At 34.8% G+C, this 27936-nt stretch overlaps 2 protein-coding genes across 2 annotated transcripts in view; both read right to left on the reverse strand.

The window, feature by feature from the left end:
- Positions 1-27936, reverse strand: part of LOC101897616 (LIM/homeobox protein Lhx2) — a 151298-nt gene that overhangs the window by 50915 nt on the left and 72447 nt on the right. The gene's annotated exons all lie outside the window — the stretch shown is intronic.
- Positions 2311-27936, reverse strand: part of LOC101895885 (troponin I) — a 281696-nt gene continuing 256070 nt past the window's right edge. The window contains exon 10 of the mRNA XM_059121739.1: positions 2311-2322. Coding sequence (XP_058977722.1) covers positions 2321-2322 — 2 coding nt within the window. The 3' untranslated portion in view covers positions 2311-2320. The remainder of the gene's footprint in view (positions 2323-27936) is intronic.

Below are 27936 nucleotides of genomic sequence, written 5' to 3' on the forward strand. Positions count from 1 at the left end.
AATTGACAGGCAAACGTCAATATGTTTAGAAAGCTCCACTGCAACAATGGAAGCAAAAAAAAAAAAACCAACAACAAAAGCCTCTATGACAAGAAAGGCCGGTGAGGAAGGAGAAGGAGGAGATTGAAACGGCTTGGCGTGTAAATGTTAACGCTCTTCAAAATCACTAAATGACATTTTACACATATGGTGCCTCTAACAACTTTATTATGCCATAAGAGAAGCAAACGCACACACGTACACACACTCGCACATAGCCATGTACCAACATGGTAATCTCGATGGTATGTGTTCGCTTGCCGTTTTGGTGTTCGACTTTTTCCCAAATCCTGTTTGGCTCCACCCTCAGTCAACTATTTTCAATGTCTCCATGTTGGAGTATTTGTTCGCTGCTGATGTTTGGCATGTCAGCGATGGCTGTTATTGGAAAATGTCTTGATTTTATTGGATTTTCATAAAGTGTCGGTTTTCTTCTTTCGTCTACGCTGATGAAGTGTGCCGCTATGTGTGTAAACAATTTCCCAATAAATGTTTGTGTTCGCAATGAACACAACAATGTTGTAATGCGTTTTGCTCATTTTATGGTACTCATGGAGATGTTGGATGAGGAGCAAAGTAACGGAGTAAATCGTAGTAAAGAAGAATTATTGAGGCTTTATAGATCACATACCTCTTTAGGCCTTCAATATATAGGATAAGTTATGAGGTCTTGTAAAGGTATAAACTCCTCTCTTGGTCTTCCTAAGAAAAAAAATGGGAAAAGATGTTCCCCAGACAGAACATTTTACGTGTTCAAAAATATGAAAGAGAGCTTGGTTAATATCGTCCGGCATATGCAAATAAAGATAATATTAGTTTTTTATTATTAGGACGTACATGGATGGGTACCGATGCTTTATAAAGATAAATGTCCTTCTAAAGCACTTCCAAATATGGAGCAACTTCTAAAAGTCCTCTAAAAATAAAAGAATTTCTAAGAAGATTCAAAAAGAGAAGTGTCCAAAATGGAAGGCCCCAAACATCCTTTATATTAAAAACGACTTCTCTAAAGGCCAATCGGATACAGAAGAGCTTCTAAGAAACTTATAAAGGTTGAAATATTACAAAGGCTTCTGTAGAATAGTATATTTTCTAAGGGTCCTTTTTTCGTGTAAGGAATTTCTACAGGTGGTCTAAAGCTAGAATACGTTATAAAGATATCGAATCGGCGATGATGGTATAAGTCTCTCAGGAAAATATTTTGTATAAAATCTCAAAGAAAAACAATATTTTGAAGCATCCAGGACAGGATACTGTTAAACGTGCCTCATTTGGTACTGTCAAAACATGCCTCATGGAAATAACGGATTAAGTCTCTAGATCTCTTTGGGCCAATTGTTGTTTTTAAAGGAGAAAAAAAAAGTTGTGGAATACTTGAAATATCTTTCAGATCAAAAATCAGGGACTTCTTGAACAAAAATAATTTTTTTCCAAGTGGTTCCGGGATACATAAATGGATTTATAAGAAAAAAATTCAAGGTCTATATGGCAACAGAGGGTATATAATTTGATCTGACCAAAATGTGCCTCATCGAAATAATGATTTTATACCCTAGGTCCTTTTGAGCCAAATCCGTTTCAGGACATTTGGAGTCGATCTAGGGGTGTCCGTCCTTTCGTCTGTCTGTCTGTCTGTCTGCGCACGATAACTCTCGAAAGGAGTATCCGATTTGGTCGAAACTTGGAACATCGTAATATTATTGTCAAACTGAGATCGGGTTCGGAGATGGGCAAAATCGGTGAACTCCTTCTTGCCCTACAAATGGTCGAAATTTTCACAAAACAAAATATTTTCTGCACAGAAAGAGAAACGATAATCCGGTTTAGCTCTAGCTCCTAATATTTGCATCAGTGCTAAGCCCGGTGCGAAAATGGACAATATCGGGCCACTCCATCAAGTACCTCCCCCGTAAAAGATCAAAATTTTGAATAATTAAAACTCTTATAAAATGTGATGTAAAAATCCGATTGTCTTCAAGTTGCGTACATCACAATATTTCAATTAACTCAAGATCTGGTGTGAAGATGGAATATATTGGCCCACTCCTTCTGGTACCTCCCTCACAAAGTATCAAAATTTGAATATTCATCAAGCTCATAAAACGCAAAAATAACATCCGATTTCATTCAGACTTGACACATCTCAATATTTTTTATCAATACAAGTTTCGTTATAAAGATGGTAGAGATCGGACCATTTCCTCTGGTACCTCCCCCACAAAGGGTCAAAGTTTTGTATAACTAAAACGATTATAAAATTCGAAATAAGCATCCGGGTTTCTTCATATTTCACACATCCCAATATTTTTTGCTAACACAAGATTTGCTGTGAAGATGGAAAATGTTTGTCCTATCCTTCTGGTACCTCCCCCACAAAGAGTCAGAATTTGGAATAGCCATGAAGCTCGTAAACGTAAAATAAACGCCGGATTCTCTTCATATTTCACACATCCCATTACTTCTACTAACAGAATATCTGCTGTGAAGATGGAATATGTCGGCCCACTCCTTGTGGTACCTCCCTCTTAAAGGGTCAATATTTTGAATATTCATGAAGCTCTTAAAACGCGAATTTAAGATCCGATTCCATTCAGACCTAGCACATCTTAATATTTCTATCAATTCAAGATCCATTATAAAGAGCATCCGATTCTTATCATATTTCGCATATTTTATTATTTCTACAAACACAAGATCTGCTGTGAATATGGAATATATTGGCCCACTCCTTCTGGTACCTCCCTCACAAAGTATCAGAATTTGGAATAGCCATGAAGTTCGTATAACGAGAAATAAACACTTGATTCTCTTCATATTTCACACATCCCATTACTTCTACTAACAGAATATCTGCTGTGAAGATGGAATATGTCGGCCCACTCCTTCTATTACCTCCCCCTAAAGGGTCAAAATTTTGAATATTCATGAAGCTCATAAAACGCGAAATTAACATTCGATTCCATTCAGACTTAGCACACACAACACAAACTTAATATTTCTATCAACACAAAATCTGTTATAAAGATGGTAGATATCGGACCATTCATTCTGGTACCTCCCCCACAAAGGGTCCATGTTTTGAATAACAAAAACGATTATAAAATCCGAAATAAACATCCGGTTTTTTTCATATTTCACATATCCCATTATTATTACTAACACAAGGTCAGCTGTGAAAATGGAATATGTTTGTCCACTCCTTCTGATACCTCCCCCATAAAGGGTCAGAATTTGGAATAGCCATGAAGCTCGTAAAACGTAAAATAAACGCCGGATTCTCTTCATATTTCACACATCCCATTACTTCTACTAACAGTATATCTGCTGTGAAGATGGAATATGTCGGCCCACTCCTTGTGGTACCTCCCCCTTAAAGGGTCAATATTTTGAATATTCATGAAGCTCTTGACATTCGATTCCATTCACACTTAGCACATCTTAATAGTTCTATCAACACAAGATCCAATATAAAGATGGTAGAGATCGGGCCATTCATTCTAGTACCTCCCCCACAGAGGGTCAAAATTTTGAATAACCAAAACGATTATAAAATCCAAAAAAAGCATCCGATTCTCTTCGTATTTCACACATCCCATTATTATTACTAACACAAGGTCTGATGTAGAGATGGGATATATCGGTCCACTACTTCTGGTACCTCTCCCACAGAGGTTGAGAATGTTGATGAGACTTCGAACATCTCAATATTTCAGAATGTCTCGTAAACGGGCTTAAAAACTCAAAATTCTACATTTTGAATTATACTTACAACAGTGTAATTTTGGAAAATAACGTCTTAAAACTTACCTAAAATAAAAAGAAGAAAAAAAAAAGATAATTAGTTATATTTTAAACAATGTTCCGAATGAGAAATTTAAATGCTAAAGATACAAAATATATGCTAAAAAACCATTCTCTTATTTTCAAATATTTAAAAAAATATATTTACTTTTGAATAGGAAATTTCTATTGCTAAAAATTTCATAAAAATGAAATTTTAAATCCTAAACCAAGCTATGAACCATCATATTACTTTTTAAAAGTGGAAAACAAATACTCAGTAATCAATTGAATTAATTTCCTTTTACTGAATATATATTATCCCCCTTCCACAATTCCAGCGGCGCATGATTTCCACATCTTTGGCAGGATGCAGAAAAAATACAATTGCAAGTTTACAATTATTGCTTAGTAATTGCCAGGTAATGAAGAGTTTAACTCCAACATTCCTTTTCCCCTTCAACAGCCAACGCTATGTTGTCTCTTACATTGTCTTGTCTTTGGGAGAAAAAAATGCTGTCTCTCCATTGATGTCGCATTCGCATTCGAACGGAAATACATTCAATTGCAATGTTTATGTTTACTTTGTTTCAAAACATAATCATTACATCAGAGAGACAGACAGACAGACAAACAACCGACCAATCAGCCATCCAACTAACCGGCCAGTCAACGACAGGAACCACAGCACAGCACAGCAACGGCAAATGACAGAATGTAAAGCAGAGAAAATGAAAAAAACTGAAAAAAATGACTAGACAAAAAGGAAATCGCATTTCTAAAACGATTTGTTAAAATATGCGTAAACAAAACTGTCAAAAACATGACAGAATTATGCATGCATGAAAGTCAACAGAGTCAAATGGTTTTAATTCTCTCAAGGGGGGTGGAGAAGGAGAACGACTCATGGTGGACTATTTAAACAAGTTACGAACTACAAAAACGATAATTGCTTTGAAAGAATATTTTTAAGGTTATCGTGGATGTATTTATTTTTAATTTTAATTTGAAGGACATATCATAACTGTGATTAAACTTTGAAGTGCAACGAAACAACACTCTGGGTTTTTAACCTTTAACTTGTGAGGTGACATATTTTATAACGTGGTGGTAAATTTTACCCCTCTAAATTTTACAGAAAAAAAACTTTGTTAAAAATTTTATTTGATAATAATTTGTTTTTTAAAAGTAAGCTTGTATGTTTTAAATTACAATAAGTAAAAAAAACATGTTTTTTAATGTAAACAAAATTTTTATTCATTGTAATAGAATAGAGAATTTCAAGAAAATGTGAAGGGAGGGTAAAATTTACCACCACCTCAGGAGTTAAAGGTTAAAAGAATATTTTTCGGGATATATTTGAACTATAATTGTAAACTCTCTAAGAATCTAATCTGTGGTCACTAAATTTTATTGTGTATTTGTTCAGGTCCACAGAAGTATTGTTAAGAATTTTAGGAAGCTTTTTAAAGGAAAATTAAAAACTTATATTCAAAATAAATTGTGAATGAACATTTATTTTAAAAAAATATAACTTTTGTTTTAAAGTATATTCGTAAAAATAGTGGATTTTATTAATTTATTTTATTTTTATTTTATTTTTTTTTTTTATTTATTTATTTATTTTTTTTTAAGGGTACAATTTGAATCAAAATACTTTCTAAAACTCAGGATATTTTTAGAAATGTTACGAATATTGTCTGCATCGTAGATGCCATTAATAATTTTAAACCAATTTCTTATTTATATATTATTATCTATTTTTTTTTTTTTGGTCTTTGCACCAAATCCGTTTCAAGGCATTTGAAGTTGATCTAGGGGTATCCCTCCGTTCGTCTGTCTGTCTGTACGATAAATCTAGAAGAGAGTATCCGATCTAGTCCAAACTAGGTACATCGTAATACCAATCACAAATTTAGATAGACTTCGGAGATGAGCGTTATCGGCCCACTTCTTCCAGCTCCCCACAAAAGGTCAACATTTTCACAGAAAATAACAGAAACGATCATCCCAAACTTCGCAAAACCTAATATTTTTATCAGTGCTAGGCCGGGCTATATAGGCTCTATACTCTATCAAGTAGCTCTCCCACCCACAGTGTCAAAATTTTAAATAAATTAAATTCTTATACGATATGAAACAGAAGTCCGATTGTCTTCAAATTTCGCGCATCTCTATATTTTCATTTCAAGATTTTCACACCAGATCTGGTATGAAGATCAGATATAACGGACCACAACTTCTAGTACCTCCCCCACAAAGAATCAACATTTTGAATAACCACGAAAACGCGAAACGAGCATCCGATTCCTATAAAACTCGGCTCATCCCAATAATTCTATCAACTCAAGATCTGTTGTAAAGATGGATACATATCGGCTGGTGGCTGCCCCACAAAAGGTCAAAATTTTCACAGAAAACCTTTTGGATTTTAGAACAAGAATGGATCATGATTTTTCGCACATCCTACTAATTTTATCAGTGGTTCGAAAGGGGTGCCAAAATAACCTATATCCATCAATATCTGGCATGAAGAACGGATAGAAACGACCACTCCTTTTGGAGTGATACCGATCATTCCGATATTTCACCTAAAACAAGATCTGGTGTGCAGTTGGTAGATATCGCCCATTACTTTTCATGCTTCGCCCACAAAGGGTTACAAAAATCAAAATTTTCGTAAATTGGGAAATAAGCATCAGACCCCCTTTAAAGTTCACACATCCCAACATCTCTACTAACGCAAAATCTGTTGTGAAGATGATATATATTAGGCCACCCCTTCTGGTACTAATCCGCCAGAAAGGTTCACAATTGTAAATACTTAAGTCTCTCATAACTTGAGATACAAGCCAGCGATTCTATATAATGTTAGTATATCTAAATATGGCTCTCAAGCCGATATTTGATGCAAATATGGTATTTACAGGTTCAATCCCTCTACCTCCCCCATAATTATTAATATGTTTGTTAACAACTATTTGCATTTAATTGGACATAAATGTTCGATTTTCTTTAAATTCAGCACATCCCAATATTTTTTTATCAGTATTAGATGAAGTGTAACAAGTAAAAAACATTAAGTTCGGCCGGGCCGAAATTTTATTACCCTCCAGGCTAATGGAAACATTAGAACCAATTATGACCCACTAATACCATATTCATGGGAAAATATGGCAAAAATCATCCAAATACCGAATATTGGGAGGTAACGCTATATAGGGCTATACAAAAACGTGGACCTATACATACAATGTTTAGCCAACGAAGCTAGAACCTATTATGACCAACTAATTCCAATTTTTAGACAAATCCGTGAAAAAATGTGGCAAAAATCATCCAAATACCGAATATCGGGAGGTACCGCTATATAGGGCTATACAAAACGTGGACCTATACATACAATGTTTCGGAGCTAGAACTTATTATGACCAACTAATTCCAATTTTTAGACAAATCCGTGAAAAAAATTTGACAAAAACCATCAAAATACCGAATATCGGGAGATACCGTTATATGACGGCTATACCAAAGTGTGGACCTATACATACAATGTTTCGCCACACGAACTAGGATCCATTATGACCTATAAATGCCAATTCTCAGACAAATCCGTCAAAAAATGTAGCAAAAATCATCAAAATACCGAATATCGGGAGGTGCCGTTATATGGGGGCTATACCAAAACGTGGACCTATACATACAATGTTTCGCCACACGAACTAGGACCCATTATGACCTACAAATACCAATTCTCAGACAAATCCGTAAACCAATGTAGCAAAAATCATCAAAATACCGAATATCGAGAGGTACCGCTATATGTGGGCTATACCAAAACGTGCACTTATACATGCAATGTTTCGCCACACGAACTAGGACCCATTATGACCTATAAATGCCAATTCTCAGACAAATCCGTGAAAAAATGTAGCAAAAATCATCAAAATACCGAATATCGGGAGGTGCCGTTATATGGGGGCTATACCAAAACGTGGACTTATAAATGCAATGTTTCGCCACCGGAGCTAGAACCCATTATGACCAACAAATACCAATTTTTAGACAAATCCATGAAAAAATGCGGTAAAAATTGTCAAAATACCGAATATCGGGAGGTACCGTTATATGGGGACTATACCAAAACGTGGACCGATATATGTCATTTTAAATACCAACCAACCATAGACAGAAAATAAATTATTCTGCTAAATGTTGACGCTCTACGTCAAATAATGTGGCCTGTGTCGTGATTTCAACATACAGACGGACATAGTTAAATCGACTTAGAATTTTATGCTGATTATGAATATATATATATACATTATGGGGTCTACGACGAATATTTAGATATGTTACAAACCGAATGACAAAGTTAATATACCCTCCTTTCCAAGGTGGAGGGTATAAAAATGTAATAATTCCATCCACTATACCTCGCAGCTCACTTGTAATATTTGTATCAGATAAGAAGTGGATAATATTGGCTGAGGGTATACATCTGTCGGAAAAAAACTTTTAAAATGTTTCTTTTTTCTTTTTTTCAAAAAAAAAAAATAAATAAAATAAAATAAAAAAATAATAAATTTATTTATTATTATTAATAAATAAATTTGGCTTAATAGTGAATTGATGTTAAAAACTGTCATCAGGCGTCGTCAGACACTGAAATGTAGTCTCTCTTTTGTATATAAGAAAAATTTATAATCTATAAAAACTATTTTTTTATTATTCAGAATTTTTTGTTCAATTAAAAAATCATAACAATATAATTAATTATTTTTAGTATAAACAAGTATAAAAAAATTTTTATTCAAAAAATATATATTCTTTAGAAACAGAAATATAGCCTTTTTTCTGCATTCGTTTTTTCAACTATTTTCAAAATGATTTTTTTATTTCAAATCCATTTTATGCCATATCTCGCTCTGTTGTGTGTCAACAATTATTTAACCAATCATAAATTATTGCTGTTTGAACGATATTGCCTTTTATGAGCCAAAAATAAAAAAACACAACAACAAAGCCATCCTTATAGTGAAATGACCTGAATACCATCAACGTTGGACCACCGGATATCAAATTTAAAAAAAAAAACAACAACAACAACTCTTCGTTGCCCCTTGCAATTACAATTACAGTTAGTCACTCAATAAGTCAAACTGTTCAAACTTCTCATCGATTAAAAGCAACAACACACTAAAACACACAGAGAGCCAAAAAGACGACGACAACGACGATGTCAGCGATGATTGTGGCAACAAAAGCAACAACAACTGCAAGAACAACAGCAATGCAGAAAAAAGAACTGAATTTACCACAAAATTTGTTATGCTGCCGTCATTCAATTGCCATTTATCCGTTTTGTTAATTGCTCATTATTGCAAATATTGTTCCACAGCAACAAAAACAATAGCAACAACAACAACAACAAGAAGCTCTAACCAACCAACCACTGACTGGGCCAGTTGCAGGCAAAAATTGTTTTATGATTTACTCCAAGACACATCAACAATCCATGAAAGATTGGTTGGTGGTAGTCCTGGCGGTGATGGTGGCTGAGGCTTGTTGTTGTTTTTGCTGCTCATTTGGTGGCAGTGGCAAAATGCTGCCGGCCGCCACCGTTGAGCTTTACAGCAGCCGGCAACTACTGTTTCTGCTGCTGCTGCTTTTGGCATTATTATCGTTGAAATCTGTCAAAATCGCGTTTGTTCAATTATAAATCTGCTGACAATTACCACACACACACACACACACACACATACATATGCACACAATCAAATGCATTTTAAGCCCCACTGTATATCGGTAGCACAATTTTCCATGGTTTTGTGGCAACGAATGTCATGAGCTTTTCCCGAACAGCACAGCACAGAGACAGAGAGTGAGGAGAATGAGTGCCAATAGACAGATAGACTAAAAGCAGTATGGACCGACAAAACCATCCGACAGACTGGACGGACAGACAGACAGATATACCGGCAATCATACGGCTTAACACAAAGCCAATGAAAACGATCACATATTTTGAGAGTGAGAAGTTTGAGGTTGGCTGTTGTTTGTTTGGTTGGTTGGTTGCCTTTAATGATGTTTGTTTGTTGGTCTGTGCTCTTTGGGCCTGGTTTTTTTTGGGAGCTATGGGGGCTATGGTATTTGAAACGAGTTTCCACAGCTTGACAATGAAGTTTGGAGTGTTAAATTGAAAATAATTGAAATTTATGTTAATTAATTGTTTAAATTGTCAATATTTGTTTACTTTTTTCGAGTTTGAGTTGTTTGGCGGTGGTGCTGCTGCTGGTGATGATGACAATGATGTTGCCTAACTAGTCGGCCGTTTGGTTGGCTGGCTGGCTGGCTGGCTGTTTGGCAGCTGATTATCGCTAATAAAATAAAGGTGGCGGCAGCGGCAGCGGCACAACCAAATACCCCCGAAAGAATGAATGAGATCAGGAGAATGTTTGACGTTATTTGCCAACGATTATTGAAATTGGAATTATGAAAATCGAACAGCATTGTTGTTGCCAGAATGTCAATTTAAATTGATTTTGACAGATTTCAAATGGGGAGATATAAGAAATTCAAGTTTTGCAATAAAAGGGATGTTGTTTTGACTTTAATTAGAAGTCAATTTGAATTGCGGCGTAGCAATTAATGTGAAAATGTTTATAAATAAAAAGAATAATAATTTGAAAAGAGGTTTTGCCGACAGATGTGTACCCTCAGCCAATGTTCGTTTAGTTTAATATATTTTGACTGGCCTTATGATCAATCAATCCTTTATAAATATTAAAAATTGTGGCTTAATCCTAGTACAGCTATAGCTCTCAGATCGGTCTGAAATTTATACCTAAGATAGGTAAAAAAAAAAGAAATATAACTGTTTTTTAGAGCCGATATGACCGAACTTTTTGTTAAAACTAAAAGTTTTCCTATTCGGGAGTTATAGGTTAACTAGGATTTTTTCAAAATTGAAATCCTTTATGGGGAGGTACCAGAAGGGGTAGGCGATATCTATCATCTTCACCCTAGATCTTATGTTGTTGGGTGAAGTTGTGCCCCTTTGGTTTGTTACTCAAAATGTTGACCCCTTTGTGGTGAAGGTACCAGAAGTAGTGAGCCGATATCAGATCTTGCATTAACAAAAATATTGGGATGTGGCGGGTTTGAAAGGAATCGGATCACAATTTCGTGTTTTATGAGCTTCATGGTTATTCAAAATGTTGACCCGTTGTGTGGGAGGTACCAGAAGGGGTGGTCCGATATATTCTATCTTCACACCAGATCTTTTGCCAATAAAAATATTAGGATGTTTGAAATGTGAAGTGATATGTAACTATCCAAAGTTGTGTAATATTCAATATTCACGCCAGATCTTGTGTGTATGGAAAATTTTATCACCTCTTTAGGGAAGGTACCGGAATGGGTGCACCGATACCTATCATCTTCACACTAGATCTTGTGTTAGTTAAAATATTATGATGTGTGAAATTTGAAGAGAGTCGGATGCTTATTTCGTATTTTATGAGGGCTTTGGTTATTCAAAATGTTAACCCCTTTGTGGGGAAGTTACCAGAATAAGTGGACCGATATATCCCTTTTTCACACCAGATCTTGCGTTTGTTTAAATATTAGGATTCATTAAATATGAAGACAATCTGTTACCTCTTTTGCATTTTATGAGAGTTATAATTATTTAAAATTTTGCCCCGTTATGAGGGAGGTATCTGAAGGAGTGGTCCAATATATTCAATATTCACGCCAAGTTTTGTGCTGATAGAAATATTGGAATGAGCCGAGTTTGAAATGAATCGAATGCTAATTTCACATTTTCTGAGCGTTTGGGTTATTCAAAGTTTTAACCCCTTTGTGGGGGTGGTACCGGTAGCAGTTGGCCGACATATCCCATTTCCACACCAGACCCTATATTAATAACAATATTGCGATGTGGCGAGTTTGAAAAGAATCGGATACTCATTTCATGTTTTATGAGCTTCATAGTTATTCAAAATTTTGACCTGTTGTATGGGAGATTCCAGAAGGAGTGGTCCGATATATTCCATATTTACATCTGGCCTTGTGCTAATATGAATATTGAGATGCGGCGAGTTTGAAAGATATCGAATACTCACTTAGCGTTTTATAAGTTTCATGGTTATTCCAAATTTTGACCCTTTGTGGGGGAGGTACTAGAAGGAGTGGTCCGTTTTGCATATTCTTCATACCTGATCTTGCGTTAGTAAAAATATTGGGATGTGTGAAATTTGAGCAGAATCGGATGCTTACTTCGTATGTTATGAACGTTTGGATTATTCAAAATTTTGACCTGTTGCGGGGGAGTTACCAAAAGGCGTGGTCTAACATATTCTATCCCCACGTCAAATCTTGTGTTAGTAAATATATTGGGATTTGTGAAATTTGAGCAAAATCGGACACTTATTTCGTATTTTATGAGCGTCTCAATTATTCAAAATTTTGACCCGTTGTGCGGGAGGAATTTGATGGAGTCAGCCGATATTGACCATTTTCGCACCTGACCTAGCAGTAGTAAAAATGTTAGGATTTGCAAAAATTCCACAAAATTGGATGATACTTTCTTGTTTAACAAGGCAAATTATTTTCTGTCAAAATGTTTACCCTTTGAGGGGGAGGTAGCAGGCGGAGTGAATCCCTATAGCTCATCTGCGAATTCGATCTATGTTTGATAATAATATTACGATGTACCTATTTTTTACCAATCGGATACTTCCTTCGAGAGTTATTGTGGGATCAGCCAGCAACGGAGATAGACGGACAACCTTAGATCAACACCAAATGACCTGAAACTGATTTGGTTCAAAGAGACCTAGGATCAAAAGCCGTTATTTCGAAGAGAAACGTTTTGGACGTATTAAATGATTTTTTGCCATATGGCTGAGGGTATAAAAATTATAAAATATATTTAAATGGCAAAAAAACTAATTAAATATTATTTTCTTAAAAAATCAATTAAATGTAAACATTTCCAACTAAATTGTTGTAAAAGTATTTGTTTTTATTTTTATATAATTGTATTATTTTTATATATTTTTTATATTATTTTATATTTTTTATGGCAGTTTTTGAATAAAAATATATAATAAAATGTGTATCCTTTAATCTTTGATAAAAATTAGTTTTTATTTATTGGGATTGTTTTAAAACCTCTTTTAGTCATCGCCATTAAAAGAGATTTTATAAATATTTCCTTTTGGGAATTCTTACATATTTTTTTATTTTTTAAAAATATTTTTTTACTAAACCGGAGATCTGTGAATTATTAATTTTAATTAACAGTATTGGGTATTTAACAAACACTTAAATCACACTTGTATTCTTTTTAATTTTCGCCTAACGGCACACCACCACCATAACCATCAACAACAAAAATGCCAACGGCAACAGAGCAGATAATTTGTAAATTTCAGCACCCCGAACCGGTGAACAGCGGTTAGTTATTTCCACATTTTTCCTGGTTAAACAACAAATTAATTATTTCCTTTATGGCATCGATAATTGTTTCAAAAAAAGCCACGGAATGTTGGCTGATGGTTCTTTTTCTGGCTTTCTTAACGTCATTGTGTGTTTCTGTTGTTGTTGGTGTTGTTGCTGTTGCTTACTTTAATAAGCTCATCACCACAACAAATGAACAACAGTTCTAAGCCATTAATTGCTAATGATGATGGTCGGTCCGTCCGTCCATCAGACTGACTGACTGGTTAAATTGTAATTATTGCATTGTAAAACAACGGCTAAATGGCAATAACATCGTGGATTAAAAGGTAATTCAAACAAAACGCAAGTGAGAACAAGTCGAAGAACAATGGAAAACATGGCAAAAAAAATAACAAACAATTAGCAAAAATATGAGCAGCAAAGCAACAACAAACCTAAGGCCCAGCAACTCGTGCCGATAATGATTTTCTTCTCTTTTTGTCGTATATTTTTTTAAAGAAAATCCAAAGCAACAATGGACAAACTATTAGGCCCAGTCTAAAATGTAATGACAAGCCACGAATCTCTCCCCACACCTTTCGCTACCCATTACAACACAAGAGAGAGAGAGAGAGAGAGAGAAATAGAGAGTAAGAAACAACAGTACCCCCATCCACCACTGCACCAGTATTTATATATTTTAATGATGGCATAAAAGCCGCAATTATGTTGTTCATTTTCCAACGACTAGAACATTAGCCCAAAGACAAACAAGGAAAGGAGAACTCTTGTCGCTTTCTTTCCCTCTCCCTCTCACCCCTTCATATTGGCAATATCAAGCCACGAACACCGTGTGAGAAATGTTTCTATCTCTGCCATTGAATTGCTTAAATGGTCACGACAAGTGGTGTTAGTTCGCCGTAATAATATTCTTGTTACTTTGATGGGAAGAAATTAAGGCATAGATAGAGCACAGCCGTCTGTCCAGCTGTCAGCCATATAGCCAATCTATAACGCTTGTGCTGGATGATCATCATCCTCAAGTCTTAGCATTTACTCCAAATATATCATTGGGTGATGTTTGTTTTTTTTTTTTTTTTGGTTTGCTTTGCTTTCTTAACGATTCGTTTGCCTAATTAACAACATCAGGCTCGTAAATGTTTACTAACGAGGGTGGTGTGATCGAGTTGGTTGAAGGTAGAATTTTGGAGAATTTTTTTAGAATGAAATTAGAAAAAACTTACAATTACAAATTAAGTTCCATTTAAGTTCGAAAATTAGTATTTAGTTACTTTAAAATTTATATATGGGCCTTTAAGTACCAGACATTGTGGGCGTATACGTTTCACACAATATTTTAGTCATATAAATCATACGCCCGAATATTCCGACATTTTTGAGCTGAAATATTTTTATACCCTCCACCATACTATGGAGGGTATATTAACTTTGTCATTCCGTTTGTAACTCCTCGAAATACTCATGTCAGACCCAACAAAGTATATATATTCTTGATCAGCGTAAAATTCTAAGTCGATTTAGCGATTCTTTTGGAAAATCTTCTAAATCTTACAACCGCACTTATAAACATTTACATCTTTCTCCACTTGTTATGCTTTCGTTATGCTCTTTCCGAAACCTAGGTATTCCCTGCCTTACCCCCTGGTAAACATTACCATCGTTCTCCACTCATAAACAAACGTTGTTTTTATAAAAACAACAAAAATGGGATTTTGCCTGACGATTTTTTTTTAATAATTTTTAAAGCTCAAATTATTTTCAATATTATTTATAAGGATTTGTGGTTCATGGATTTTTGTCTTGCATATTGCTTGATCTCCAGAAATTTGCGTAAAAATATATTTTTTAATATTTTCTAAAATAATTATTTAAAACATACCTATCTTGCGCTTTTTACTTTTTTTTCAAAACAATGTCTGTTGATTTTTGTAATTTTTTATTTTTAATTTTTTCTATAAATATTTTTCATATTGATTTAGTTTTGCCATAGAGAAATTAAAAAATTGAAAAAATTAATTTTTTATATTTTTTAAAGTTCGATTATTTTTTTTTTTTCAATTTTTTAAGGGTCTGCCTATTTTTATATATTTTTTAGTTTGACTGATTCCTAGGCGTATTAAACATTTTAAAGGCCCCTTATTTTTTTATTTTTATACCCTTAATCATTTGTTCACAGAAGATATATATCTTTGATACGGTCAAAACTTGCTTCATCGAGAGAACAGGTTCAGACCATGGGCCACATTGGACCAAATGCCATTCAGGACATTTGGAGACGATCTAGGGGTGTCCGCCTGTCTGGCTCCCCTTCGGGAGTACCCGATTTGGTGGAGACTGGGTACATGTTAATATTGTTTTTAAACTTAGATCGAGCTCGGAAATCGGCAATATCGGTCTACTCCATCTGGTACCTTCCCCACTTCATGAAGTAACCACCCTCCCCAAAAAGTTTACATTTTGATACAACGTGAAATAAAAGTCCGATTGTCTTCAAATTTCGCACCTCTTAATAATAATATATTCAATAAGATCTGGTATTGAGAACGAATGGAATGGACCAATCCTTGTAGTTAATCTCTCACAACGAGTTTAAAGTTTCGAAGAATCAAAATATTCTTAAAATGCGAAATATGCATGCGATTCCCTTCAAATTTTACACATCCCAATGTTTCTATCAACACATAATCAATGGATATCGGTCCACTCCTTCTGGTAACTCCTCCACAATGGGACAACAATCATGACATGCGAAATAATCATCAGATTCTCTTCCAATTTCATACAACCCAATATTTGTACTAAACCACAATCTGTTTCGAAGATGGTAGGTATCGGGCCACAACTTCTGGTACCCTCCCCACAAAGAGCCCAAATTTTTGGAAAATCATATCTTTCATAAGATGCGAAATAAGCTTCCAATTCTCTTCAAATTTTGCATCTCAAAACTTATACCAAAACAAGATCTTGTGTATATAGATGGTAGATATCGGCCTACCCCTTCTGGTACCTCTCTCACAAAGGTTCAGAATTTTCAATATTTATATGTCATATCTTGCGAAACACGTCAGAGATTATTTTTATACTTCGTACAACCAATATTTCTCTCAACCAGAGATATTATAGAAATATGGAATTTATCGGCTCACTCGTTCTCGTACCTCCATAACAAAGGCTTACAATTTTAATAACAAATTAAAAAAATTAGATTTTCTTTAAATTTGGACATCCCAATATTTTTATGAGTATTGCATGAAAAGTGAATATTTCGGTTCGAAATTGACAATATTGGTTCACTCGGAGCCTTCCAACCCCATAAAGGGTCAACAGTTTGAAAAATCATACCGCAAGTCAAAATATCTTTTAACAGCCTAAAGGTATACATTTGTCGGAAAACCCAGCTGAATCTTTAAAAAAAATATTCTAAGATTATATTTTTTTATAAATTTTGGGACAATTTTCAAAGATTTATTATTTTCAAGGACATTTTAAATTTTTTTAAGGGTCTAGTCAAGGGTGTAGTCAAGTTCTTCGGTTATTACATCGTTGGTTATTATTAATTGAATACTTATGGAATATGCAACTGCGAGTTTTTCCAATTCTTGACCAACTGGTGATTAAGTGATATAAATGCCAATGGTTTTGTAGTGGCGGAGAGGGGATATTATGCAGGCCTTTAAAAGTGAAGACAGCTATTAACTACTGTAAACATTTTGTTGGTAATTAAATGAAAATTCATCAGAGTAGGAAAATTTTTAAAAAATATTGTGAGTTTTTTTCGAAATAAATTCAAAATCCTAACGGGTTTATTCTTTAACACATTCAAATGCATTCGAGTCGTAAATTAAAAAAAATATATTTTTTAGTTTCCATTTTTAGTTTCCTTAAAATATTTTGAACCATCGAAATTTGGATTTTTAAAATAAAAAAGTAGTCGTTTTTTTAAATGCCATAAGATTCGTGTATTTTTTTTTAAATAAATAAATTTTTAATATTAAAAAAAAATATTTTGTAGCCAGCATATTTATGTGACAATATTTCAAATATTTTTTGAACCGAACTCTAGGTTATAAATATTTTCATCATTATTTTTAATTGATTTTCTTCGGAGAGCTATGAAAACCCCAACCTTTTTTCGATTAATTTCCTCACACATCCTTGCCAATCCTCGAAACTAAAAACCAAACATCTTAATGATGCCACAACAACCACATGCTCTCTGGAATACAAAAACAACACCAAAAAAGCAAAAGCAACAACAACAACCAACATCATCCAACAAAATGATTAAATGAAATGCAAGACATCATTAAACCAAAAACAATTACGAAACTCATTGAAGCCAATTATTACCACTTGAAAAGGAGCATGGAGAGGTTGGCTGGCAAGGCAGGCTGCAGCATCAGGTCTGAGAGCTTGCAGACATTGCTGCATGCAGTAAGAACGAAACGAAATGAAGAGAAAAAAAACCTCACGCACATGTTGCAAGCTTGTCGACCCCGTTGCTTTCGCTCCCTTGCTCCTTGATTTCCAATAAGGCCCGCAATTTAAACCTAAAATCCAACAGCAGGGCAAACTTCTGCGGAAAACTGCCAAAGACTCCATTTGGCGAAATAAGGGCAACAATTGGCACGTTAATGAATCTAAAAATGTTGTGAGAGACACAAATGTACACACACAGGGGCACACACACACATATACATACATGTATGTATGTATGTACGACGTCTGTAGGTATGTAAGTTCGTATTTATAGTAAGAACCCCAAGAATGCCAACCGCTGCTAACACTGTTGACACTTACTGTTGGTGATCCAGATCCATCCATCCATCTATCCATCCAATCGGTTAAACACTTTTTGTGCCATTGGAGCGAGCGCAAGACTGGCTAGAGAAGAGCCACCAACTAAGTAGGCATTTATGGTGCCTACTCGTCGTTCACTTGGCATTTTCACATAGAACCGGCCGGTCGGCTGACTGGCTGTCACGAATAAAATAAAGAGGTTCGTTTAATGTCGGCTTCCAGCTCCCTTCATTTTTGTCGTTTTCTTCTCCCACTCCCCTCCCCACACCCTACTACTCTCTCACACTTGGTGTGAAAGGTATTCATACACCACCACAACTTCAAATATAGTTTGAACAGCGGCCGAGATAAATTGTATCGCACAATTCGGTATTTGTTTCATTAAACATAATATTGTTGTTGTAATTGTTGTACTTATTGACATACACACACAAAAGGCAAAGGCAAACAAGCAACTTGACAATTGGCCATTATGTCTTTATGTGGAACATATTTGTAGCATTAACAACAACAACGGAACGCTGCTCTTAGCGGCTGCTGCTACATTTCTAATGAATGTTAAACATAGAGATCGTTTAAGTGATATGTAGTAACCCAGCAAACCAAAGTTTTGAGAAACTTTAATATGAATGTGAGAATAGTCATGGACATAGATCTAAATCTGATTTGAAGTTGCAAGCCTAAAGTCGAAGCCCAAAATTTTGACAGAAAATCTGATATTCAAGCCGATATTTCGCACAGATTTCTGATAATATTTCGCTTCAATTATATGTAGTGACCCAGCAAACCAAAATGAAGTGGGAATTTGGAGGGACTGTTCGATATGTATGTGATCATTGTCATGTATATTAATCTGAATCTGATTTGAAGTTGGAAGCCTAAAATCGAAAGGTCTTTGGCCAAAATTTTGACAAAAAATCGAATATTTTAGCCGAGATTTCTGATAATTTTTCGTTTCAGTTATATGTAGTAACCCAGCAAACCAAAATGGAGTGGGAATTTGGAGAGACCGTTTGATATGTATGTGATCATTGTCATGTATATTAATCTAAATCTGATTTGAAGTTGCAAGCCTAAAATCGAAGGGAGTGCTTCAAGTGGTCTTTGGCCAATATTTTGACAAAAAATCGAATATTTTAGCCGAGATTTCTGATAATTTTTCGTTTCAGTTATATGTAGTAACCCAGCAAACCAAAATGGGGGGGATTCGGAGAGACCGTTTGATATGAATGTGAGAATTGTCTTGTAAATTAATCTGGATCTGATTTGGATTTCCAAACCTAAAGCCGAAGGAAGGGCTTCAAGTGGTCTTTGTGCAAAACTTTGGAATTTTCTCCAGAAACAGAAAATCTAATATTCAAACCGATTTTTCGAGCTGATTTCTGACAGAATTCGGATGAAATTTTTGAAATCACGAACGCTGTCAAAAACATGGAATTTGCTCCAGATTTCAAGAAGTAACGATTTCGTGAAAGCTTGTAGGTCATTTGACACCATATGGTTTGCTGGGTGCATACAGATATAAGTACATGTGTATGAATGGATGTGTGTGTAGCCAAGTACTTCGATTATTACATCGTTTGCTGTTATTAATTGAATACTTATGGAATATGTAACGGCGTGTTTTCTCCACTCTTGGCCAATGGGTGATTAAGAGATACATAAATGCCAATGGCTAAGGAAGGGGAGAGGGGGTTAGAAAGAGAGTATTTGAGGTTTTTAAATGATATAAATGCTATTAACTAATGGAGAAATATTGTCGGTAATAAAACGAGAAGCCATTAGCCGTGAATTAGAAAAAAAAACTTATCCAATATCTGATATTCAAATATTTTTAAATATATCAACAACGATTTATTTTTTTAAAAAAATAATTAAAAGATCTTATCTTGTTCTTTTTTTGGAAATAATTATAAAACCATTAAAAATTCTTCGATGTTTTATACTCTAAGCCATGTGACTACAGAGGGTATATATCATTTGATACGGCCTAAATGAGCCCCTTTGAAAAAATGGTTTTAGACCCTAGGGCTCTTTGGTCATTTGGAGTAGATCTAGCAATGACCGTCCGTCCATCTGTCTGTCTGGCTGGCTGTAACAAAATTGGATTATCCTTTCTCCTTCTGTGCAGTAAAATATTTTCTTTGAAAATGTTGACCTTTTGTGTGGGAGGTACCAGAAGGAGTGGACCGATATTGCCTATGTCCGAAATCGATCAAAGTTTGATAATAATATTGCGAAGTACCAAGTTTGGACCACATCAAATACTCCCTTCGAGTGTTTGGTCCAAACTTGTTACATCGTAATACCTAAATTGAGTTCGGAGATGGGCAATATCGGTTTACAACTTTTGGTACCTCCACCACAAAAGGTCAACATTTTCAAAGAAAACATTTTACTGCTTCTAGTGCCTCACCGACAAAAGGTCGAAATTTTCAAAAAAAAAAATTATTGCACGGAAATGGAAATATTAGTTCGATTTTACCCCAACTTTGCAAATCCTAATATTTGCATCAGTGCATCAGGTCAGGTGAGAAAATGGACCATATCGGTTCACTCCATCAAGTACAACCCCCACAAAGGGTCAACACTTTAAATAATTATAACTCTTATAAGAGTCAGATTGTCTTTAAATTTCACACATCCCAATATTTATATTGACCCAAGGTCTGGTGTTGTCCTTCTTGTACGCCTCCTACAAAGGGTCTAAAATTTGAATATCCATGAAGCTCGTAAAACGCGAAATGAGCACACAACTTCCTTAAAATTTGACTCAACCCAATATTTCAACGAAAACAAAATCTAACGTGAATATGAAATATATGGGACCACTCCTTCTGGTACCTCCCCTACAAAGGATCAAAATTCTGAATAATTATATCTCCCATAAAATGCGAAATAAGAGTCCGATTGTCTTTCAGTTCAATACATCCCCATATTTTTTTAAGAAAAATATGGTGCGAAGATGAAATACATTGGTTCACTCTTTCTGATACCTCCCCCACTAAGGGTGAAAATTTTGAATATCCAAGAAGCTCATAAAATGCGAAATTAACATTCGATTCCATTCAGGCTTGACACATCTCGATGTTTCTATCAACACAAAATCTTTTCTAAAGATATTAGAGATCAGACCGTCCCTTCTGGTGCCTCCACCACAAAGGGTCAAAGTTTTGAATAACCAAAACGATCAGAAAATCCGAAATAAGCTTCCTGTTCAAAACGTTTATAAAATCTGAAATGTGCATCCGGTTATCTTCATATTTAACACATCCTATTATTTCTACTAACACCAGATCTGCTGTGAAGATGGATGATTTTGAATATCCACGAAGCTCACAAAACGCGAAATTAACACCCGATCCCATTCAGGCTTAGTACATCCCAATATTTCCATTAACGCAACATCTGTTATAAATATGGTTGAAATCGGACCATCCCTTCTGGTAACTTCCCTTCAAAGGGCCAACATTTAAAAAAAAAAAAAAACAAAACTATCATAAAATCTAAAATAAGCATCCGGTTCTCTTCATATTACATACATCCCATTATTTTTTACTAACACAAGATCTACTGTGAAGATGAAATATATCGGTCAACACCTTCTGGTACCTCCCCCACAAATTTTCAACATTTTGCATATCCATGAAGCTCATAAAACGCGAAATTAAAATCCGATCCCATTCAAGACTTGGTACATCTCAATATTTCCATCAACACAATATCTGTTATAAAGATGGTAGAGATCGGAACATTTCTTCTGGTACATCGCCCACAAAGGGCCAAAGTTTTGAATACCAAAAACGATAATAATATCTGAAATAAGCTTCCGGTTCTCTCCTTATTTCACACATCCCATTATTTCTACTAACACAATATCTGCTGTGAAGATGGATATGTCTGTTCACTCCTTCTGGTACCTCCTCTACAAGGGATACACATTTTGAATATCCATGAAGCTAATAAAACACGACATCATCATTCGATTTCATTCAGACTTGGTACATCTCAATATTTTTATCAACACAAGATCTGTTATAAAGATGGTAGATATCGGACCATTTCTTCTGGTACCTCCCCCATACATACATTTGAAAAAGAAAATCCTCAAAGAAGGCGAAATAAGCATCTAATTTTCTCCAAACGTTTTTCTTACCACAAGACAGGTTTTAAAGATTATATATATATCTGCGAACCTCTTCTGATACCTTTTTTCAATACTTATATTTGTCATAACTTGCGAAACATGTCAGCGACTTTTCCTTTCTTTACAATTTGCTATATCTAAATATTTCTCTCAACCAGAAACCTGAGATGAATATGGAATTTATGATTTCGCATAAAATTGGACGTTTAGTTCGACTTCCTGGTAATTTTTCCCATGCCAATATTTTTATCTGTATTAAATTAAGTATGAAAATTGAATATTTCGGACGACTATATCTGGCACCTCACACACAATTTAAGATTTTCTAAAAATTGTCGCATAACTCATATGAAGTGAAGGAAGTAATCAATATAGTCCAAATCTGGCATGTCGCAATATTTATATCATCTTTATTTGGGACCGATACGAAATGGACAATATTGGCCCATTCCTTCGGAACCTACTCCATAGAGGGTCAACAATTTGAATAATCATAACAGAGGTTAAAACATATTTAAATAATTGAACATTGGCTAAGGGTATATATCTGTTGGCAAAACCGACTGATACTTTTTAACTTGTTTTGTTTGAGAATATGACATTTCGGTATGCATTCCATATAGAAAATGTCTCGTAAAGAGCCTTAAAAACTCAAAATTCTATATTTTGAATTATACTTACAGCAGTGTAATATTGGAAAATAAGGTGGTCAAACTTACCTAAAATAAAAAGAAAAAAAGAAAGATAATTAGTTATGTTATAAACAATGTTCCGAATGAGAAATTTAATTCTAAGGATGTAAATATAAGTTATTAAAATCTATCTTCTTATTTTCAAATATTTAAAGAAACAGAACAGTGTGGCTTGTTTGTTCGGGATACCGTAGTATTTTGTTGTTACAAAATGGTCAGGCTTTATCCCTTTATTGTTGTTTTTATAAAAACGACGTTTGTTTATTAGTGGAGAACGATGGTAATGTTTACCAGGGGGTAAGGCAGGGAATACCTACGTTTCGGAAAGAGCCACCAATCCTCATCAGTTCCCTTGTTTTTTGTCTGAGATATTCTCCCCAGAAGTTATTTTATAAATAACTACTTTGACAAAAAACTTTTTTATCCAGATGACGAGATCGTAAGCTCCATAGAAGAGGAACCAAAAAAATTAAATAAAACTTTTGGAATTCTCCACTAATAAACAAACGTTGTTTTTATAAAAACAACAATAAAGGGATAAAGCCTGACCATTTTCCAACAACAAAATATTTAAAAAAAACATATTTTGTTTTGAATAGGAAAGTTCTAAAACCATTTTTAAACTGTGCATTTTTTTATGTTTTCAAAATGTGGTTCTACAAGCACCCAATAAGTAGATCCTCAGAAATCCCCACCCTCCCAGGCTGTTAAACCTATACATTTACCTCCACCGGGTCGCTCAACTCACCCAAATGCCATTGCAGAATTTCAATAAACAAATTATAATTATTTTAATTATTGTTAAATAACACATGCCCCCAAATCACTTCTTTTTAACACTTGTTCGATTCTTGTTAATTTCCTATAGAAAATTACAGCAACCGCAACACCAACAAAACATGAAGAAAACACAATTAAAAATATACAACAACAACAACAACAACGGCAAAAACAAATCAAGCTTAATTAAATGCAATTTATTAATAAACAATTGTTTAATATTTATGGCTGTTTAAATTAATGAAATAATGAAGAAAATTGAACGTAATCGTTTAGAGGCAGCGACAGGCAGGCAGGCAGGCAGACAGACGGACAGACAGCTGCTAATGGACGGATGGATGGATGGTTGGACAGACTTGGTACCCTGAATGAGGTCTACACAGATTGGCGGGGAGGGTAAGGTAAGAAGATGAGAGACTCAATCGGTTGAAACTGAAAGCAATAAACAAATAATTACAACAGCAACAACGAGGGAATGAGCGAGCAAACGAATGGCCAGACAATCAATCGATTTGACTTGGGCCAGACTATCGGACCCAGACCGAACAGCCAGCCAGCTAGTTAGCTGGCCACTAAACAACAACTACAATGTTGTAGCCAGCCTGCCTGCAGTTTTATTGCTGTTTGATTATCAATTAAAAAAAAAAAAAAAACAAAATCAGCAAATCAGCGTAAAAAGTTTGCTGTGAAATGGGAGGGGGCGATTAAAAATTTAATTATGTTTATTAGGGATGAAAAAAAACTGTACCATTGTACATAAGATTTTCAATTAAAAGAGATCACTTTTTACAGTTGGTTATAAGATAGAAGAACCTTTAAAAGATTCTTTGACAGATATTCCACACAGATCTTCCTCAAAAATGAAGACCCTGTAGCCAAAGAAGTTCGTTAAAAATCTTCTAGTTAGAGAAGTTCTTCCAGTTATAGCCATAGAAGATCTTCTGTTAGAAATGGCAAAAATAGAAAAATAAGGACTTTTAAAGATTCTCCCACAGACATGCCATACAGATCTTCTGCAACAATGAAATCCCTGTAGCTAAAGAATACCCGAGTAAGATCTCCTAGTTATAGAAGGTCTTCTAGCCGTAGAAGATCTTCTGTGGAAATTGCAAAAATAAAAAAACCTGAACGACTGGTAGTTCGATTATTTTAAGGGATATTTTTTAAAAATTATTTTCACTGGGAATTTTGTTCAAGATTATTTTTTAATGATAAGAGGGTTGCAACATTTTGTTTAGAATACCTCCATTACAGTTGCGGATTAAAACAAGTTAAAGTGTATCAGTCGGTTAACCCCAGCCGATAATCGATTATTTAAATATATTTTGACTTTTGTTATGATTTTTCAAATTGTTGACCCTCTATGGAGTTGGTTCCGAAGGAATGGGCTAATATTGTCAATTTCGACCTAAACAAATATGACATAAATATTGCGACGTGCCAGGTTTGGACTATATTGGTTGCTTCCCTCACTGTATATGAGATATGTGATTATATTTAGAAAATGTGCGTGAGGTACCAGATATAGTCGACCGAAGTATTCCATTCCCAGACTTCTTCTAATACAGATAAAAATATTGGTATGGGCAAAATTACAAGGAAGTCGGACATTTATATCGAATTTTATGCGAAATCATATATTCCATATTCATCTCAGATTTCTGGTTGAGAAAAATATTAAGATATTGCATGTTGTAAAGAATCGCTGACTTGTTTCGCCAGTTATGACAGATATAAGTATTGGATAGAATGAGTGACGTACCAGAAGGGGTTCGCAGAAATATATAATCTTCACAACATATCTTGTGTCAGCAAAATTGTTCGAAAGTGTGGTAAGAGAGATGCGAATTTCGCTTGAGCATTTTGTTTTTCAAAATCTTGAACCCCATGTGTGCGAGGTACCAGAAGAAATGGTCCGTATCTATCATCTTTCTAACAGATCTTCTGTTGATGAAAATATTGAGGAGTACCAAGTTTAAATGGAATTGGATGTTAATTTTGCGTTTTATAAGCTTCATGGATATTCAAAATTTTGACCCTTTGTGAGAGAGGTGCCAGAAGAAGTGGACCGATCTATCCCATCTTCACAGCAGATCTTGTGTTAGTAGAAATAATGGAACATGTGAAACATGAAAAGAAACGGGACCCTTTTTCGGATTTTAGAATTGTTTTGGTTATTCAAAACGTTGCCCCTTTGTGGGGGAGGTACAAAAACGAGTGGACCGATATGTCCCATTTTTATAGCAGATGCTGTGTTGATGGAAATATTGCGATGTGCAAATCGATGCATGGAATCGAACGTTATTTTCGCGTTTTATGAGCTTCATGGATATTCAAAATTTTGACCCTTTGTGGGAGAGATGCAGGAAGAAGTAGGCCGATCCATCCCATATACACAGCAGATTTTGTGTCAGTAGAAATAATGGGATGTGGAAAAATCAAGAGAACCGGATGCTTATTTCGGATTTTATAATTGTTTTGGTCATTCAAATCTTTGACCCTTGTGGGGGATGTACCAGAAGGAATGATCCGATCTCTATCATCTTTATAGCATATCTTGTGTTTATGGAAATATTGAGATGTACCTAGTCTGAATGGAATCGGATGTTAATTTTTCGTTTTATGTGCTTCATGAATACCCAAAATTTTGACCCTCTGTGGGGGAGGTACCAAAACGAGTGGCCTTATATATTCCATTTTCATACCAGACCTTGGGTTAGTAAAAATATTCTTATGTGTGTAATTTAAAGACGATCGGACTCTTGCATCACATTGTATAAGGGTTCAAATTATTCAAAATTTATACCCTTTGTGAGGGAGGTACTTGATTGAGTTGAGCGATATTGTTCATTTTCGCAACTGATACGAATATTGGGATTTGCATAGTTGGAACAAAATCGGACAATAGTTTTCTATTTCTATACACTAAAGTATTTTCTTGAAAAGTTCGACCTTTTTTGGGGGAGGAGTGGACTGATATTGTCCATTTTCGAACTCGGTCTAAGTTGGATAATAATATTACGATGTAGCAACTTTGGACCAAATCGGATACTCCATTCGAGAGTTATCGTGCACACCAGCTAGCCAGACAGATAGACAGACGGACATCGCTAGATCGACTCCAAATGTCCTAGGGTCTAAAACCGTTATTTCGATGAGGCACATTTTGGCCGTATCAAATTATAGGAAGACATGAGTTCAAATAGAAAGTCCCTTAAAAATATGTATTAAAATTCGTTAGAAATTATTTCTTCTTTCAATAGAACTTCTACAGGCGGAACCCCCTCAGCAGGTGGAACCCCCCTTTTTATTCCTTCTATGACTACAAGATTCTTCTATGACCACATAAAAAAAGACAAATTTTTGAGTCGTTCTCGATGAGAATAATTTCAATTTCAAATATTTATGGATGAAAAACCTTCCAAGGGTCTTAAAAAAATAAAAATAAATTCTTAAAAAGTTTTCAAAAGTTATGAGTTATTCCATAAATTTCCATGGACAGAATACCTTCTACGGCTATTCATGTTAAGATCTTCTAAAAATCACATCTATGCTCCAAAAAGTACCATTTTTGTACTTCTTTTAAAATATTAAATTTCCCTCATCCCCATTGTGAATATTGGTTCGATGGTTGTGCATTCGTCACTCTCCATGCCTTTCTCTCGTCTATACCCCATCAGAATGTGTATGTGTGTGTGTGTATTTGTTTCTGTTTGCCCACTGAACAGTTGCAACCAATTAAGCATCTTATTTTTATAATACTTATGTTTATTTGTTGCTATTTTTATGTGTGATTATATTTATTTTTTTAATAAGGAAAAATAATAAAAAAACAAAAAATAATTAAAATAATCACAATTAATGACACTTTGTTTATTTATAACGAAAATTAATTAAAACACTTTGCAACGCGAGCACAACAAAATCGGAATCGGAACCATAGCCAATTGCAATTTTGTTGCTCCCCCACCCTTTGTCTCCCTCTGGCCAACAACATGGCTGAGAGAACGTTAATGACATTACTTGGCCTGTTGCTTGCCGCTTGATTTGATTTGATGCGATTTCGATTTCTTAAATTGTCAATCGCCGCTGGGGAATGAGATAATCGCTTTAACCAAAAATAAACCCATGAATTATGACTGTCCGTCTGTCTGGTTCGTTCATTGAATGGCCACTTGCCTCGTTTTGTTTGGCTCAATGATCGGCACATTGATGTGATTTATTTAC

The sequence above is a fragment of the Musca domestica genome, unplaced genomic scaffold (genome assembly GCF_030504385.1).
Source record: "Musca domestica strain aabys unplaced genomic scaffold, Musca_domestica.polishedcontigs.V.1.1 2, whole genome shotgun sequence".
In the NCBI taxonomy this organism is placed as follows: domain Eukaryota; kingdom Metazoa; phylum Arthropoda; class Insecta; order Diptera; family Muscidae; genus Musca; species Musca domestica.